This window comes from Monodon monoceros, unplaced genomic scaffold, assembly GCF_005190385.1.
Source record: "Monodon monoceros isolate NGI ecotype Baffin Bay Population unplaced genomic scaffold, NGI_Narwhal_1 Super_Scaffold_16, whole genome shotgun sequence".
NCBI classification, from domain to species: Eukaryota; Metazoa; Chordata; class Mammalia; order Artiodactyla; family Monodontidae; genus Monodon; species Monodon monoceros.
In genome coordinates this window covers 11,693,983-11,713,782 of record NW_021703772.1, presented here as the reverse complement: position 1 = coordinate 11,713,782, position 19,800 = coordinate 11,693,983, and the positions used below count along the sequence as shown (strand labels likewise).

At 41.8% G+C, this 19,800-nt stretch overlaps 1 protein-coding gene across 6 annotated transcripts in view; it reads right to left on the bottom strand.

The window, feature by feature from the left end:
• Positions 1-19,800, bottom strand: part of COL4A4 (collagen type IV alpha 4 chain) — a 140,645-nt gene that overhangs the window by 44,805 nt on the left and 76,040 nt on the right. For all 6 annotated transcript variants that reach the window (XR_003793820.1, XM_029224501.1, XM_029224503.1 and 3 more), the window contains 8 exons: positions 12,464-12,536; positions 11,409-11,515; positions 8,313-8,496; positions 6,501-6,569; positions 4,222-4,329; positions 3,536-3,754; positions 1,502-1,663; positions 334-504 (listed from right to left, as the gene is read on the bottom strand). Coding sequence is in view for 5 of the 6 variants with exons in the window: in XM_029224501.1 (XP_029080334.1) it covers positions 334-504; positions 1,502-1,663; positions 3,536-3,754; positions 4,222-4,329; positions 6,501-6,569; positions 8,313-8,496; positions 11,409-11,515; positions 12,464-12,536 (1,093 nt within the window). In the remaining variant the exon portion in view is untranslated. The remainder of the gene's footprint in view (positions 1-333; positions 505-1,501; positions 1,664-3,535; positions 3,755-4,221; positions 4,330-6,500; positions 6,570-8,312; positions 8,497-11,408; positions 11,516-12,463; positions 12,537-19,800) is intronic.

Genomic DNA, 19,800 nt, shown 5'->3' with positions numbered 1-19,800 from the left:
GGGGAGGGGGGGCCCATCCAAAGTGGAAGCACATCAGCCCTGACTTCCCCCCTCCATCAGTACCACCCAGTCCTCCGGGCAGAAGTGTGTGTAGGTTCTGTGGACCTAACCCCTCCCCCCAACACTCCCGTTTACCTAAACCAGAACACTCTGCCCCTGGAAATTACAATACAGAAGACAAGAAGAAGGGAGAAGTCACACAGGAAAGGACCAAGTCAGGCTAATATACCAGTAAACTCCACAGTATGGTCACCTGTAATTGTCTTCACCTGGCAGTGGATTTCAGGTTTATAAAATGGCGGGGGGGAGGAATAATGGAAAAGCAATACCCACCCTTTGGGCCTGGAAGACCAGGTAGCGCATCATCCCCACTGGGGCCTGGGACTCCCGGGGGCCCTGGGGGTCCATCTGCCCCTGGCCGTCCTGGGACTCCGGGGAGGCCCTTCATTCCAGCGGGTCCAGGAGGCCCCGTGTCCCCTTGTTGTCCTTTCCAACCTGGGGCACCTGTGACAAACCGCAGTGACAACAGTGTAGGAAAACTGAGAACTGACTTCACACAGGGCAGGAAAAAAATCCATGGTAGCTTAAATTGTGTATCTGTGGCCAAGTAAACAATATTTATCAGCTAAAATCACAGTAGCGACTCGCCATCAGTCTAAGTATGTATTTTTCTGGCCGCTATAAAAAGAAAGGCAGATTACTTGAATAAATATTTCCCAGTTGAGATGCATTATAAAGTCTTTCAAAATGGAAAATGGATAAGGGTAAAGAATTTATATTTACTCTTGGGTGGGGAGAGGGTGGGAACTAATAGAAGAAAACATTCCAGGTGCTTCTTAAAGCTACAGCCAAGTGAATTTTGGTCAAGCTGTTCATTTGTAATGAGAGAATTATAGAAATCAACAACGTCATCTAGAATTATTGGTGATTAAAAACAAAGCTGTAGTGGCAGGGTTTGCTCCAATCTCGTTTTGATCCTTTGAGAGGGTGTATTCTTGGATTTGGATAAGCACAGCAGAATTTAAATAACAGGTGACAATCTGGATGGTGAAATAAAGATCATATTGGAAACAGCCCCCCAGCACCTTGTGTTGAGAGACACTTTCTCATGGGTCTCTTTGATGTCTTGCTGGGTATTCCAAGAACAGAGGGTCCTGACCCATCCTCACTCCGGCTATTTCTCAAGGTTGTGTTGGCAGCGAGCAGCCTGACAGATATAGTGCCTCCCCCAGTAAGCAAAGCAAGCTGTCTTGCAGGTTAATGTATAGCTGTTGTATCCCAGGCTCAGAAACTGCAACCCACCATGTGTGCACAAGGAAATGACACAAACCAACATGAAACTCCTGCTACTTGCGGTGCCATAAATAATCAAATCCTTTGTTTCTGACCCAAGAATCTTGCTGCTGCCAGCAGCCGTAAAAGAGCAACAGGTGAGCTTATTCCTCTGTAAGTAGGGTAAACCCCACACCTGTCACAGTTCTTGACACTTGCCGACACTTACCTGGACTTCCTGGAGCTCCAGGGAGCCCTGGTGGCCCTGGTCTCCCTGGAGCGCCTCTTTCACAGGAATGGCCGGGTGGACCTGGGATCCCTGGAAACCCAGCACTTCCCTCTCTCCCTTTGGGACCTTTGAGACCCGGGAATCCAGGCATGCCAGCTGGCCCTGAAATGATACAGTTCATCTGTGACACTGAGGGCATAACACTACATAGATGGCCTACAGTGGTATTCATGTATATCAATACTGGAGGTAAACATTTTGATCCTGGCTCTGGGCTCCAATGAGTTAAGCCTCTGAATGGATTTTCTTATCATAGGTGATAGTGAGCTCCAAGTGCACGGTAAAACCATGCATTGCTAAGAGAATTACTTGATAAGGTTATGTAGACAATGTAGAAGTTGCTTATGCAAATTAAAAATCCATGCAGTTCTTCCTGATTTCCATTAACCTCTAACATTGCGGCAGGCTTTACACCAAACCACCACAATGCTTGCACGACCAGTTTGTACTGTCTGAATTTGCATTCTGTAAACGATTTCATCATTCCAACTCTCAAAGTTTGTATTTATTGGAAAGATAACATCATGATCTTCAGGGGGAAAAAAGTCTTCCATAATTCTACACCCTAACCTAAAAATCTATTTTATTGTTTGATGTTTTCATTGTATTTTGGTTCATATGTTTGCATTTTTAAAATAGTAATCCCAGTGCACTTTCAATTGTTGGGTTACTTCATATTGCATGTTAATATGCAAATGTTTTCCATTTTATTGTAATCTTTGCAAATATAATTTTAATTGTTAATAGCTGAATAGTATTCCTTTGAGTGTGGTGTGTGAGTATGTGTATGTACGTATTACTTAGCTCTCTTTACTGTTTTCAATTGTTCCTCTACTGTGAATAATACTACAACAGTATTTTCGTACTAACCATCTCCTGTTGAATTCTTCCCTTAAATACATTTCACAATTGAGATAGTGGGATTACTGGGACAAAATTATTTTCATTGACTCACATAATGTATTATCTTGTTACGTTCCAACTAAATGGGTTTTTGTATATGAATGCTTCTGACTTACAAACTATTGGATAAGCTCTCTGAGGACAAAGAATGTGGCTTATTTCCCCGCCTTCCATTTTCCCTGTACTATTGTACTATCATGGGTACCTAATAAACACTGGCCCATCCATCATTAGAAAAGAACCAGAACACTGTTTGTAAAAGTCTGATCTGGGGTCCACTTTTCGTCACCATCCCCCAGGGGTTGAAATCCAGACTGGACTGCTGGGCTCCACCCAGTTCTGATGTAATGAATCACAATTTCCTAGGCTGGGGCCCAGAAGATGGTGATGTTAATGACCCCCACCTCTACCCCTGTTTTTTGGGGGGCGTGGTATTTTTAAGTACATTAAAATCTGAAAACCTCTGCTGGGGATCCTGAAGAATCCATAGCGATTTCAGAAAAGGATGTGAATCAGTGCCAGGGCCATCTCCCCATCTTAAGTTTCACTGCCCTGCCTGCTACCCCTGCTGGAATGAAAGTCCCTCTATCCTTTCACCTGTCCAAAGAACACAGCGTCTGCCAGGACTCAGCTCGTGCCTAGCTCTCCCCCAGAGCTTTCCTTTGAATGCCAGCCCACCCTGCTTTGCCCCATGGAGCTGCTCTTCTCTGACAGCCTGTCCTGCCCTCCTTCAGCCTGGCAATGGCAGTGGGCGGATCACCCAGTCCCTGCTCCTTGGAGCTAACATACTGTCCTGGAGTCCAAAGCAGGCAGATGTCTGGTAGCTGCTGAATCAAATTGAACAGACTGAGCCACGGTGAGCTGGGTTTGAAAACAACCAATAAAATGCAAAGGCAACACTGTGGATGCAGGTTATTAGAAATGTAACCACTGCCCATGTATGCAGGAAGATGCTTGATTGAAAATTTTACATTCTAGATTTTTAAGGCAAGATAGTCTAGACACTCTTCAGGAACCTGTTCCAGAACCGAGCTGGCTTTATGGACCACAGGAAGAGCACAGCCCTCATACCTGCAGCCCCCGGTCGTCCGGGATCACCTCTGAGTCCTTTTGACCCTGGTACTCCTAAAAGACCCCTCTTTCCTGGGGGTCCTGGGTAGCCAACAGCAGAGTCTCCTGGAGGTCCTTTCTGACCATTCACTCCAGGTGAACCTGGAGAGCCTGGGGGCCCGACAGGGGAGGACCCCTTTTCACCTCCAAAACCTGGATCTCCCGTATCACCAGGAAAACCTATTGAACAAAAAATTGTTTAAATTGTTACATGTACAGATATAGAACCAACACACATATAAGACTAGTACTTTGATAAAAACACATTGTTTTAAAATACAGGGATACCTACTAAAATTAAGAGTAACTTAAGAGGCAATATTGTTTTTTGCCACCTTTTGTCAGAAAATGAATTGTAACTTCCGTGTTTCCTATAAGCCAATGACGTTTCCCTAATTGCTTTCACTTACCGGCAAACAGTCTGTCTAGACTGAGCAGTTCCTACAACATAATATAATAGCCGATAACTCATGCTCCAGGTTTAAGGAGCCCTGAGACATCACAAAAGTATCATAACGTAGAAGTTATCGAAACATAGCTAAGAGCTTACTATATCAAGAAAAACCATTGCCCCACCATCTAGGGATCCCTGGGCCATTTGCTGACTAAGATCATGAGACATTCCTAAATGAAAAGCCCTTGTTTACCAGGTGGACCAGGTATTTCTGAGATTCCTGGTTTGCCACGTTGACCCTTTTCCCCATCCAGACACCTCAACCCAGGAGCTCCCCGACGACCTGGAAATCCCTTTGGACCTAAACAAAAACAACAAAACACAGACACAGTAAAATCAAATGAGGACAAAATAAGATGATTTTTAAAATAAAATCTATGTTAAGTCTTTCTTAGGGTATTTCTACTTTATGGAAGTATAGGTGGTGCCTAGCCTGGTTTTTATAAGTCTTGTGCTCCAAATAAGCTTTTCATAGAGATTGTGTTAAAGTACTTTCTCAGAAGCCATGCTGTAAAGAATTCTTTCTGAAAGCCTTTGGGACGTACACCACCATTCAGATGAATCTTTTGATACCTTCCCATGCTGAGTCTCAAACACAAATATGTGAGGATAGCCTTCCTTGTAAGAGGACAGAGGTGGTGGCCAGCGTGTGGCTTGATGGAGAAAGCACCAGAATAAAGACCAAGTCTATTTCCCTGCATCTTACTGCATTTGCCCTTAAATGAAGTACAGGCAAAAAGCACCTGCAAGGGCTTCCCTGGTGGCGCGGTGGTTGAGAGTCCGCCTGTCGACGCAGGGGACGCGGGTTCGTGCCCCGGTCCGGGGAGATCCCATGTGCCGCGGAGCGGCTGGGCCCGTGAGCCATGGCCGCTGAGCCTGTGCTCCGCAACGGGAGAGGCCGCAGCAGTGAGAGGCCCATGTACCGCAAAAAAAATAAATAAACGAATAACGAGCACATTTGGGCTTCCCAGGTGGCACAGTGGTTGAGAGTCCACCTGCCGATGCAGGGGACACGGGTTCGTGCCCCGGTCCGGGAAGATCCCACATGCCGCGGAGCGGCTGGGCCCGTGAGCCATGGCCGCTGAGCCTGCGCGTTCGGAGCCTGTGCTCCGCAGCGGGAGAGGCCACAGCGGTGAGAGGCCCGCGTACCGCAAAAAAAAAAAAAAAAAAAAAAAAAAAAAAAAGCACCTGCAAAAGGAATTGAGATTTTTTTTTAAAACCTTCTGTGTTTTCCTACAGGGAGTTCTCTAGGCTAAAATAACTTATAAATCACGAACTTCAAAGGAGATGCAACTGCTAGCTGAAACTTTTGAGTGTTCACTTCCCTGCTGAAAGTGACCATGCGTGCTTTTTATCCACCCATGACAAGGTACCAGCAAATGTGAAGATGAACGTACAATCAGTCAACCAACCATTCTTCACTCCACTGATACAGAATTATATTTCCACACCCTTGCCACTGCCTTGTGGTGGGTGGCCCGTATTTCCCACACTTTGACCCGGGGCTTGGCCATGTGACTTGCTTTGGCCAATAGGATAGTAACACCATGAAGTAATGAGAGGTGTGAACAGTGCAAGTGAAGCTGGCCCCACCCTCTGGCATTTCAGCAACCACAGGAGCAGAGCACACCCTGGCCTCACAATGAGATGCCCGTTGCAGACCTGACCTGACCCAGGACCAGGCATGAAGACGATAGAGACCATCTTAGATCAGCTGAACTCCAGCCAACGACAGACCCATAGAGAGAAAATAAATATTATTTGTTAAAGCCCACTGCAATTTGGAGGTTGTTATACAACACTATTGTGAAAGCCAGTGGTTATAGAGGGCAATAGAGAGTCCTTCATCATTCAATGCTTAAACACTTTTTGTATTGATAGTTACGTAGAACAAGAAAGGTGACCTTTAGTGGCCATGCTAGTACTTAACAGGTCAATTTAAGTGAACTCTAAATAAATAAAAAAGAATTAGACAAAATCCTTATATAGATCTAGGGTTTAATTCAGCTATAAATACGTGACTGAGTCAAGTGCAGTGGTTGTATGAAAGTGTAATCCGGGGTGTAGATGCATGGGCATTTTTCAGAACGTTTCCGGTCAGATATTTGGGTCTCTTGGAAAGCAGAATAGAGTAAAACTTATAATCAGTAAGCAAGTAATCAATTTTCACTCTCGGGGCACAAGTAAAGAAAGAAGATATAGTTTTAAAATGCTCAAAAGGCAATCATTTTTGCTGATATGTGATCAAATCAAGGTAAATTTTGTGGCACAGAAATATTATTCAGAGTGGGTTTGGTGGACTGGGGACCCAAGAGGAATGGCTACAAATGGTGTTTCCCCGTAGTCCCTCAAAACTTTATAATCAGGGTAGAAATATCCTAGATAGTTCCTGAGGATTTGCTATTGGTTTATCTGTCTTGCCAGTTCTTTTAGTTGGGAATGTGTATGACAGTAACTTCTCCTTGATCGTACCTGGAGGTCCATCAAAACCTGGCGGGCCTGGCCTCCCAGGGTAGGTTACGTTACAAGGAATTGTATCACCTGGAATGAAAAAAAAAAAATTGGCATTCACATAATTGATAGTCCAATGCAACGTGAATCTCAATGACAACTCGATCAAGATACTTCTTCATACGGTATATGTGGAATTCAAAGGAAAAGAAGACTCTCGAGTCTCATTAGGTCACTTGAACTACGTTTATTTTGAATTTCTATTAGATCTGTTCTGAAATCTGAACTTCAACTGTCAGACAGTAATAGAAGGGGAATAAGAAAAATATTGATTCCAAGAAATACCAGTTTAATAACCTACAAAAAATAATGGATGTATAGACCCATGGATGTCTAATACAATGGAATCAGAAGCTTTGATAAATCATGAAATAGCAGCAAGCATCCAACACTGAGTTCCCAAGATTTGACTCCTAGCTTGGATGTGGGGGAATTGTGCAAATGAAGAGACTGGGAGAGATACTAATAACAGCTTCCGTTTACTGAGGGCCTGCCATGGGTCAGGTGCTTCAAATATATTGTCTCTGGGGGCTTCCCTGGTGGCCCAGTAGTTGGGAATCCGTCTGCCAACGCAGGGGACGCGGGCCTGAGCCCTGGTTGGGGAAGATCCCACATGCCGTGGAGTAACTAAGCCCATGTGCTACAGCTACTGAGCCTGTGAGCCACAACTACTGAGCCCATGTGCCACAACTACACACCTAAAGCCCGTGCTCTGCAACAAGAAAAGCTACCGCGATGAGAAGCCTGCGCGCCGCAACAAAGAGTAGCCCTCGCTCACTGCAACTAGAGAAAGCCCGTGTGCAGCAATGAAGACAAAACACAGCCAAAAATAAAATAAATAAATTTATTAAAAAATATATATATACAGGCTCTTGTTTTACTAATGACTTTGCAATGTGGTTTTGTCATCCTTCATTTCACTTGGTAAAGAAAATAGAATTTCAAAGTTGTGCTCTGAGTTTTCTTCTCCTTTAAAATGGAATGTTTCCCTTTTATAACAGAAATTTCATCTCATAATGTATTACACCATAAGCTCTTAAATAAAAAATGTACCATATGAATAAAAATGTTATATTTTGATGGTTCCAGACCATGATCTTAAACCATATCAAATTCCAAGGTATTCGTCTTTCTATGTTGTCAAAGCAAGAACCAAACATATTATTATATTATAAAATTTCACAAGTAACTATGTAACTCAAGTCATATGCACATATTACAAAAGAAAAAATCTTAAATCAATCTTTTTCCAAACTTTTTAAAACTTTTCAGCTATAAAACTACAAGTCACTTTATTGTTTGAAATCCAAATAACTGTCAAATATATTCAAAATCCCTCCTTTTTTTCTCCCTAGAATGCCTACAAATGGGTTTTCATGGACAATGCTGTATTTTTAAAATGAAATATTAGTGGTTTTATTCAAATAAAATGCATAATCTCAAAAGATAGTAAAAAAAAGAGAGATTTTGAATATATACATGTATGTAATTTTAAGTCAGATTGTCCACACTGATACTGAGAAATGAATGAAAGGCAATTTGCCAAACCAATAAAACAGCAAAGACATCTCAGCATTTTAAAGATTTGTTTTAAGTATTGATTGTGCTGTAATGCTTTTATTTGTTTGACAACATTCAAGGTTTGAACAGTGAACTGTGGGAATTTTATTTTAGAGGTTCTACCATAACTGTAATAACTTTGCCCAGAAGAGAGGCTTACTTTAGTTTCCATGATTTCACTTGACATTCTGCCACAAAAACATTCAAAATTACCTTTCTGACCCTTCCAGCCATCAGGGCCCCTCTTGCCTGGGCAGCCTGGAGCTCCTGGTTGCCCTCTCTCTCCTGGTGGACCAGGAAATCCCAGTCCCGGAGGCCCCCTAGGTCCTGCTCTGCCCGGGGGGCCTGGTGGTCCAGGAGGCCCTTTATCACCTGGGGCTGCATCTTCATGATCTCCCTGAGAACATTTGCATCAAGAGTCAATCACCAACCTTTGAAAGGCCATGAACTCAAAGCAATCATTGTCACTGTAGGCTACAAAAATGCATGCAGAAAGCCAGTTAATTCCAGAAGTTACTTAATAGCAAATGCAATTTTAAATGATTAACTAAGATTCTCCTTAATGTTTTACATACATATTTACAGACATATATATGCTCTTGATGTGTGTTTTATGACTCAAAAACAGAAAATTATATGTGTTATGTCTTAAATACAGAAAAAGAAATTTTATTTAGAACCACTCTGTGACAGCAAATACAATAAAATATAGAAATGCATACATTAAGGGAAGTAGTGGGCTTACAAACTAAATAAATTCTTATCTATTAGAAACGTTTTTTTCTGCATTATTGTAAGACACAGGGAGGGACTTTATCGCCCTCCACCTCTGTGGGCCAAGGGCTGACAAATCCTTTCTCCTCCTGCATAAGAATGTGACCTTTGGTTAAGGGTCTAGTTCTGCTCTTCAGGATCTGCATAAAAATGGATGTCAACTGCGTTACTAGACCACATTGCTTATGGTAAAATTAATCCCTGGCTGCAAAACTTGCATGTGGTCTGGAAGAACTATAAAGACCTGTGTGGAGCCTTTGTCAGGGCTTCCTTAAGAGGTGGCTCCTGTAACTGGCAAGTTCCTTGTGGGGTCCCCACAAGCTAGCTCTGTGGTGGAGATAATACTCCCGTGGAGAAGGAGGCTTTCAAGTCCAGGCTGCTCACACTTCTGCATATGAGAATCTCATTGCCTTCACCCCAACTGAATGAAAAGCTGCAAGGACTCCTGTGTAGGAGGAACGCCTGACACTGCCCTGCAGGCAAGCTGAGGGTCACGCCTTCTAGCCTTCTGAGCGGCCTGGTCCCAAATGTGGTCTATGAGTCTGAATTGTTTCAGGCTCAGTCTGAAACTCTAGAGAGATTCCCCCGTCCCTAGCGGGTGGTATAGAAATTCCTCTCCCAATCTGATCTGTAAATACACTTCGGTTTTTCACAGTTAGGTTAGTACATGATGACACTTATCACTCAGTGACGTTGGTTTCTAAATACAGCAGTCCCCTGCTTATTCACGGTTTCACTTTCCAAGGTTTCAGTTAGGCACGGTCTGAAAATATTAAATGGAAAATTCCAGACATAAACAATTCACAAGCTTTAAACTGTGCTCCGTTCTGAGTAGCATGATGAAGCCGTCTTGCTCCATCTCACTAGGGACGTGAATCAACCCTTTCTCCAGCATATCCTTCAGTCAGTCACTTAGTAGCGTCTGGTTATCACATTGACTGCAGTGGTATCGCAGTGCTTGTGTGCAAGTTACCCTTATTTTACTTAATAACAGCCCCAGAGCACAAGAGTAGTGATACTGATAATTCAGATATGCCGAAGAGAAGTTGTAAAGTGCTTCCTCTAAGTGAAAAGGTGCAAGTTCTCAATTTAATAAGGAAAGAAAGAAGAATCGTATGCTGAGGTTGCTAAGATCTATGGTAAGAATGACTTTTATATCCATGAGATTGTGAAGGAGGAAAATGAAATTTGTGCTAGTTTTGCTATCACACCGCAACCTGCAGAAGTCATGGCACAGTGCTTGCTAAGTGCTTAGTTAAGATGGAAAGGCATTAAATTTGTACAACAAGATATTTTGAGAGAGACAGAGACACTACATTCACATAAATTGTATTACAGTATACTGTTATAATTGTTTTATTTTATTATTAGTTGTTAATCTCTCACAGTGCCTAATTTATAAATTAAACTTTATCATAGGTATGTATGGGGTCGGGTACTATCCACGGTTCCAGGCATCCACTTGGGGTCTTGCACCGTGTCCCCTGTGGATGAGGGGGGGACCACTGTAGTTTCTTAAGTGGAAGAATGAATGAAACAGGGATTACCAAATCTAAAGCAGAGAAGATTATTTATATACTCAATATCCACTGAAAGACCAGAAAGCTATAAATACCATCTAACCCAACTTCCAAACTTCCGTCTCTTATTCACATGTATTTTATCAGATAGGAGTCCTATAAAATCAGAACGTGGTCCTTCCTTTTTACAACACTCTCAGTGGCAGGCTGCATGGTCTGGTGGAAACAGCATGTACTTGAAATGAGAAAGACTGGGTTTTCCCTCCTGCTTAGCCTACTTGATAGATTGTTGACCTTGCGTAACGTACCCTAAGCCTCCATCTCCTTACTGTAAAGTCTCAAAGATAATTGTTCCTCAGAAGACAACAGTTACGAGTAAAACATCTAGCTCAGTTTGTGTGGCATTGCAAGCATTCAAAACTACCTCATGTGCCAAGATATTTTAAGTTCCTGATTATGTCTCACAGTCTTTTCTTATGAACTTCATCAGCTACACGTGGTCTCCACCCAAAACATGTTTGAAAAATGCAGAATTATCATTCATCAGTGGAACCTTCCATCAGCCAATATGTCTATCCAGTGGATCTGCACTAGTTCATCCTTTCTTGCTTGCCACTTCCCCTCATGTGCTTCTTCATCAGAGAACAGAACTGAAGGTAATTATCAGGACCTGTGTGCTATCCTCCACGCTACAGAGTCAACTGAACAGACCTGAAACCAGTGGGGGCTCTGTAGAGACAAGGGCCCCGTAAGGAGATAAGCACCACGAGAATAATATAAAGACTAGAGACAGAAACTCTTGCTATGATGAACTGCACTCGGATTTTAGACCATCTGCAATAAGCCATACCTTTTGTAACAGCCATCTTTTTGTGGCAGGGAATCAAATGTGACTCTGATTTACAGCATGTTGACACGTTACTGTTCAGCTTTTTTAAACTGAGAAGGGGAAAACAGATGCTTTGTGACCATGTAAGAGAGTGAAACTCTATAGCGGGAGAAGAATTATACACACCAGCGGTCCTGGGTCCCCTTTTTCTCCAGCATATCCATCTCGACCGTGTTGTCCCTGCTGCCCTGGAAATCCTGGGGGCCCATCAGGACCTCTTTCTCCTTTGCTCCCTGGTAACAAAGGCCGAAAGAGTCAAGCCCTTCTCAGCAATGGAATAAGTAGAAGGAAACAAAGGACTAAAGATAAAGGCAATGACCATGACCCTGGGCTGGTAGAGGTTCCTCTGAGTGTCTCAGTTGACTAAAGTCACACGAAGACCATCATGCAAAAGTCAAAGGGGAGATTGACAATTGCCAAACCCATTGAATCTCTTATTTGGGAAATGTTTCTTTTCCTGTTCTGACGAGGAGGTTGTGTGTGGAGGTGCCAATCCCTACAGCATCTTCCTCTGCTTGTGTGACACCAAACACGGCAAGCCATCCCCTGGCCATAGTGAGTGGGGGAATGGTCCATGGTTGGGCCCATGCCCCAGGCTAATCCAGTCCTTCCTGGACCTTTTTTATTCTAACTGGAGCAGAAAGAGGTAGAGCTTTCTTTCACCTCTGGCTGTAAGAACTTGGAGCTACCTGGGGGCAGGTACGCATAGCCCAGAGAAAACCAGACAGGGCGAAAATGCAGGTGGTGCAAAGAAAGATGCAAGATGCCGAGACAGCCTTCTCATGCAGTCGTCCCAGTGCAAACCATACACCTAACCTTTCAAATTTTGTTTAAGTCAATAAATTACTTCTCTAAAAACACTACTTCAAGCTGGGTTTTTGTCGCTTACAACCAAAATATTCTTGATTAATACAGGATACTATAATGCAGCGAATAAATGCTAGGCAAATCAAAGGAGGTCTTGTTTCAAACCCAATTCACAACAATGAGGATTTGAGCACAGGATTTAGGCTCAACATTCACACGACTCTGAAGGGCAGGGAGTATTTTTTTTAAGCAATCTCAACAGTCCCAAATCTTATTATAGAATTCATCTGCAGTCACAGGAGAAATTAATGCAAGAGAATGGTTCATACATCCTTCATAAAATGGCAGGGAGCTAAGTGATTGATTATGCTCACCTTTCACTCTTGATACAACCAGGTCACCTTTTTCTCCTTTGCTGCCAGGTGGTCCTGAGGTACCAGGTTTTCCCTTGGTAAAAAATACGAGGAAAAAATCAGTTTAACTGTGATGGGTCAAAAGTTATTTGTATACATCTAACCTCTCTCTTCTTTCCTTCTAAATCACCTGTTCTAGATTCTAGTTTGGTACTGTTGGTGTCATTCTCTTCCCCACCTTCCAAGGGGGGTCCTGCCTTACAAAACTGAGGTTCTTGAACTGCATGTGAAAGCTGGTGGAATCTGAGTAACCACTGTGCCTGAGTCAACAGAAATGTATCACTGTCAGTTTCTTGGTTTTGGCAATGTACTGCGGTTCTGTAAGGTATTCATTGGGGGAAGCCAGGTGAAGTGTACATGGGACCTCTGGGTATGATTGCGCAACTCCTTGTGAGTCATAACATAAAAATTTATCTCAAAATAATTTACAATTAAAAAAGTTAACTATCTTGAGTGTTGACATGTAGAATTGGGAGGAAAGGAGGGGAGAGGTTAACCACTGCAGCTGGCACTAGAGCAGAACACAGAGGTTTAGGAATGAATGTGATGAAAAACACTGCGATATTGTAGGACACTGACGAGCAAGAGAAGGAATCTTTCTGTAATCAATGTATTTCCTCTGTATGGCAAGTAAACAACTAATTTTGGCCAATGGGCTCATCATCTTTTAACTTCAGCACTGCCCTGAGCCTGGACTATTTCAGTCACAGTTTTGTGTTACATATTATTAAACAGTAAGACATGTCAAAAATCTGTAATCCTACCTTTGGTATATGAGAATGACCAAGCATTACAGTAAATACAGTTATAGAAGCACTGTGCCTAGCTTAAGGTCACTTATCTGGTGACCTCAATGATCAAGAAACATAGACAAGAATTTGGAAGGAGGTAAAAATGACTGAGCCGACCACTTGCTTTGCTTACACAGATGCCACTTTGTCTTTTTTTCACACAATCTTAACAGCATGGTCAAGCAAGCCTAATTATCTTTTTAACTGGCCTCTATTAGTTCATGAGCAGTGAAGTACAAAGGGGGGTAGAGGTACAAGTAGAGAAAGGACAATGGCAGCACCAAACAGTAAGAGCAAAGAAAAAGCCTAAAATGTATACAACAGGTATCAAAACTAAAGTGGACAAAATGATTGGGAGCCATTTAACGTATAGAAAAAATACAGCTCCACACACTACTCAATACTCCCATTCAGAGCACCACCTAAATGAGCTCCAGAGACGGGCGCGAGCCGCGGCTAACAGCGCGGACCCCAGAGACGGAATTGAGACGCTAAGGCTGCTGCTGCCGCCACCAAGAGGCCTGCGCGCAAGCACAGGTCACTATCCACACCCCCCTTCCGGGGAGCCTGTGCGGCCCGCCACTGCCAGGGTCCCGGGATCCAGGGACAACTTCCCCGGAAGAACGCACGGCGCGCCTCAGGCTGGTGCATCGTCACGTCGGCCTCTGCCGCCGCAGGCCCGCCCCGCACTCCGTACCCCTCCTTCTCCCCGGCCTGAGGGAGCAGAGCCCCCAAATCAGCGGCTCCTTTAACCCCGTCCTGTCTGGGCGGGGAACAGACGCCAGAGGGCAACCTACACGCAGAGGAGGGGCGAAATCCAAAGCTGAACCCCAGGAGCTGTGCGAACAAAGAAGAAAAGGGGAAATCTCTCCCAGCAGCCTCAGGAGCAGCAGATTAAATCTCCACAGTCATCTCTGGAATACCTGAATAGCCAACGAATCAACCCAAAATTGAAGCAGTGGACTTTGGGAGCAACTGTAGACTTGGGGTTTGTTTTCTGCATCTAATTTGTTTCTGGCTTTATGTTTATCTTACTTTAGTATTTAGAGCTTATTATCATTGGTAGATTTGTTTATTGATTTGGTTGCCCTCTTCCTTTTTTTATTAATATATATATACATATTTTTTTTCCTTTCTCTCTTTTTCTGAGGGTATAAGTGTATGCTTCTTTGTGTGATTTTGTCTGTATAGCTTTGCTTTTACCATTTGTCCTAGGGTTCTGTCTGTCCGGTTTTTTTTTTAGTATAGTTTTGAGTGCTTGTTATCATTGGTGGATTTGTTTTTTAGTTTGGTTGCTCTCTTCTTTCTATCTTGCTTTTTTTTTTATTACTTTTTTATTTTTAATAAGCTTTTTATTTTAATAAATTTATTTTATTTATTTATTTTTTTTTTCTCACACTTCTTCTGAGCCATGTGGCTGACAGGGTCTTGGTGCTCCGACCAGGTGTCAGGCTTGAGCCTCTGAGGTGGGAGAGCCGAGTTCAGGACACTGGTCCACCAGAGGCCTCCCAACTCCACGTAATATCAAACGGCGAAAATCTCCCAGAGATCTCCATCCCAACACTAAGACCCAACTCCACTGAGCGACTAGCAAGCTACAGTGCTGAACACCCTATGCCAAACAAATAGCAAGATAGGAACACAACCCCACCTATTAGCAGAGAGGTTGCCTAAAATCATAATAAGTTCACAGACACCCCAAAACACACCACCAGACGTGATCCTGCCCACCAGAAAGACAAGATCCAGCCTCATCCACCAGAACACAGCCACCAGTCCCCTCCACCAGGAAGCCTACACAACCCACTGAACCAACCTTAGCCACTGGGGGCAGACACCAAAAACAACGGGAACTACAAACTTGCACAAAGGAGACCCCAAACACAGTAAGTTAAGCAAAATGAGAAGACAGAGAAACATACAGCAGATGAAGGAGCAAGGTAAAAATGCACCAGACCAAACAAATGAAGAGGAAATAGGCAGTTTACCTGAAAAACAATTCAGAGGGCTTCCCTGGTGGTGCAGTGGTTAAGAGTCCACCTGCTGATGCAGGGGACACGGGTTCGTGCCCCGATCCGGGAAGATCCCACATGCCGCGGAGCGGCTGGGCCCGTGAGCCATGGCCGCTGAGCCTGAGCATCCGGAGCCTGTGCTCCGCAACGGAAGAGGCCACAGCAGTGAGAGGCCCGCGTACCACAAAAAAAAACCCAAAAAACAAAAAAAAAAACAGTTCAGAGTGATGATAGCAAAGATATCCAAATTCTTGGAAATAGAATGGAGGAAATACAAGAAACGTTTAACAAGGACACAGAAGAACTAAAGAGCAAACAAACAATGATGAACAACACAATAAATGAAATTAAAAATTCTCTAGAAGGAATCAATAGCAGAATAAGTGAGGCAGAAGAACGGATAAGTGACCTTGAAGATAAAGTAGTGGAAATAACTACTGCAGAGCAGAATAAAGAAAAAAAGAATGAAAAGAATGGAGGGCAGTCACAGAGACCTCTGGGACAACATTAAACGCACCAACATTTGAATTATAGGGGTCCTAGAAGAAGAAGAGAAAAAAAGGGACTGAGAAAATATTTGAAGAGATTATAGTTGAAAACTTCCCTAATATGGGAAAGGAAATAGTCAATCAAGTCCAGAAAGCGCAGAGAGTCCCATACAGGATAAATCCAAGGAGAAACATGCCAAGACACATATTAACCAAACTATCAAAAATTAAACACAAAGAAAAAATATTAAAAGCAGCAAGGGAAAAGCAACAAATAACATACAAGGGAATCCCCATTAGGTTAACAGCTGATCTTTCAGCAGGAGCTCTGCAAGCCATAAGGGAGTGTCAGGACATATTTAAAGTGATAAAAGGGAAAAACCTACAACCAAGATTACTCTACCCAGCAAGGATCTCATTCAGATTCGATGGAGAAATTAAAACCTTTACAGACAAGCAAAAGCTAAGAGAATTCAGCACCACCAAACCAGCTTTAAAATAAATGCTAAAGGAACTTCTCTAGGCAGGAAACACAAGAGAAGGAAAAGACCTACAATAACAAACCCCAAACAATTAAGGAACATACATGTCGAAAATTACCTTAAACGTAAATGGATTAAATGCTCCAACCAAAAGACATTGACTGGCTGAATGGATACAAAAACAAGACCTGTTTATATGCTGTCTACAAGAGGCTCACTTCAGACCTAGGGACACATACAGACTGAAAGTGAGGGGATGGAAAAAGATATTCCATGCAAATGTAAATCAAAAGATAGCTGGAGTAGCAATTCTTATATCAGACAAAATAGACTTTAAAATAAAGAATATTACAAGAGACAAAGAAGGACACTACATAATGATCAAGGGATCGCTCCAAGAAGAAGATATAACAATTGTAAATATTTATGCACCCAACATAGGAGCACCTCGATACATAAGGCAAATACTAACAGCCATAAAAGGGGAAATCGACAGGAACACAGTCATAGTAGGGGACGTTAACACCCCACTTTCACCAATGGACAGATCATCCAAAATGAAAATAAATAAGGAAACACAAGCTTTAAATGATACATTAAACAAGGTGGACTTAATTGATATTTATAGGACATTCCATCCCAAAACAACAGAATACACTTCCTTCTCAAGTGTGCATGGAACATTCTCCAGGATAGATCATATCTTGGGTAACACATCAAGCCTTGGTAAATTTAAGAAAATTGAAATCATATTAAGTATCATTTCCAACCACAACATTATGAGACTAGATATCAATTACAGGAAAAAATCTGTAAAAAAATACAAACACATGGAGGCTAAACAATACACTACTAAATAACCAAGAGATCACTGAAGAAATCAAAGAGGAACTTTAAAAATACCTAGAAACAAATGACAATGAAAACACGATGACCCAAAACCCATGGGATGCAGCAAAAGCAGTTCTAAGAGGGAAGTTTATAGCAATAGAATGCTACCTCAAGAAACAAGAAACATCTCAAATAAACAAACTAACCTTACACCTAAAGCAATTAGAGAAAGAAGAACAAAATATCCCCAAAGTAAGCAGAAGGAAAGAAGTCATAAAGATCAGATCAGAAATAAATGAAAAAGAAATGAAGGAAATGACAGGAAAGATCAATAAAACTAAAAACTGGTTCTTTGAGAAGATAAAATTGATAAACCATTAGCCAGACTCATCAAGAGAAAAAGGGAGAGGGCTCAAATCAGTAAAATTAGAAAGGAAAAAGGAGAAGTAACAACTGACACTGCAGAAATACAAACAATCATGAGATATTACTACAAGCAACAATATGCCAATAAAATGGACAACCTGGAAGAAATGGAAAAATTCTTAGAAAAGCACAACCCTCCAAGACTGAACCAGGAAGAAATAGAAAATATAAACAGACCAATCACAAACACTGAAATTGAAACTGTGATTACAAATCTTCCAACAAACAAAAGGCCAGGACCAGATGGGGTCACAGGTGAATTCTATCAAACATTTAGAGAAGAGCTAACACCTATCCTTGTCAAACTCTTCCAAAATATAGCAGAGGGAGGAACACTCCCAAACTCATCCTACGAGGCCACCATCACCCTAATAAGAAGACCAGACAAAGATGTCACAAAGAAAGAAAACTACAGGCCAATATCACTGAATAACATAGATGCAAAAATCCTCAACAAAAGGCTAGCAAACAGAATCCAACAGCACATTAAAAGGATCATACATCATGATCAAGTGGGATAAAGTTTATCCCAGGAATGCAAGGATTCTTCAGTATATGCAAATCAATCAATGCGATATACCATATTAGCAAACTGAAGGATAAAAACCATATGATAATATCAATAGATGCAGAAAAAACTTTTGACAAAATTCAACACCCATTTATGATAAAAGCCCTCCAGAATATAGACATAGAGGGAACTTACCTCAACATAATAAAGGCCATATACGACAAACCCACAGCCAACATCTTCCTCAGTGGTGAAAAACTGAAACCATTTCCTCTAAGATCAGGAACAAGACAAGGTTACCCACTCTCATCACTATTATTCAACATAGTTTTGGAAGTTTTAGCCACAGAAATCAGAGAAGAAAAAGAAATAAAAGGAATCCAAATCGGAAAAGAAGTAAAGTGTCACTGTTTGCTGATGACATGATACTATACATAATGATGCTACCAGAAAAGTACTAGAGCTAATCAATGAATTTGGTAAAGTAGCAGGATACAAAATTATGCACAGAAATCTGTTGCATTCCTATACACTAATGATGAAAAATCTGAAAGAGAAATTAAGGAAACACTCCCATTTACCATTGCAACAAAAAGAATAAAATACCTAGGAATAAACCTAAGAAGACAAAAGGCCTTTTTGCAGAAAACTACAAGACAGTGATGAAAGAAATTAAAGATGATACAAACAGATGGAGAGATATACCATGTTCTTGAACTGGAAGAATCAACATTGTAAAAATGACTATACTACCCAAAGCAATCTACAGATTCAATGCAACCTCTATCAAACTACCAATGGCATTTTTCACAGAACTAGAACAAAAATTTCACAATTTGTATGGAAACACAAAAGACCCCGAATAGCCAAAGCAATCTTGAGAAAGAAAAACGGAGCTGGAAGAATCAGGCTCTCGGACATCATACTATACTACAAAGCTACAGTAATCAAGACAGTATGGTACTGGCACAAAAACAGAGATATAGATCAATGGAACAGGATAGAAAGCCCAGAGATAAACCCACACACATATGATCACCCTATCTTTGATAAAGGAGGCAAGAATATACAACAGAGAAAAGACAGCCTCTTCAATAAGTGGTGCTGGGAAAACTGGACCGCTACATGTAAAAGAATGAAATTAGAACACTCCCTAACACCATGCACAAAAATAAACTCAAAATGGATTAAAGACCTAAATGTAAGACCAGACACTATCAAACTCTTAGAGAAAAACATAGGCAGAACACTCTATGACATAAATCACAGAAAGATCCTTTTTGACTCACCTCCTAGAGAAATGGAAATAAAAACAAAAATAAACAAATGGGACCTAATGAAACTTCAAAGCTTTTGCACAGCAAAGGAAACCATAAACAAGATGAAAAGACAACCCTCAGAATGGGAAAAAAATATTTGCAAACAAAGGAACTGACAAAGGATTAATCTCCAAAATATAAAAGCAGCTCATGCAGCTCAATATCAAAAAAACAAACAACCAATCTAAAAATGGGCAGAAGATCTAAATAGACATTTCTCCAAAGAAGACATACAGATCGCCAACAAACACATGAAAGGATGCTTAACATCACTAATCATTAGAGAAATGCAAATCAAAACTACAATGAGGTATCACCTCACACCGGTCAGAATGGCCACCATCAAAAAATCTACGAACAATAAATGCTGGAGAGGGTGTGGATAAAAGGAAACCCTCTTGCACTGTTGGTGGGAATGTAAATTGATACAGCGACTAT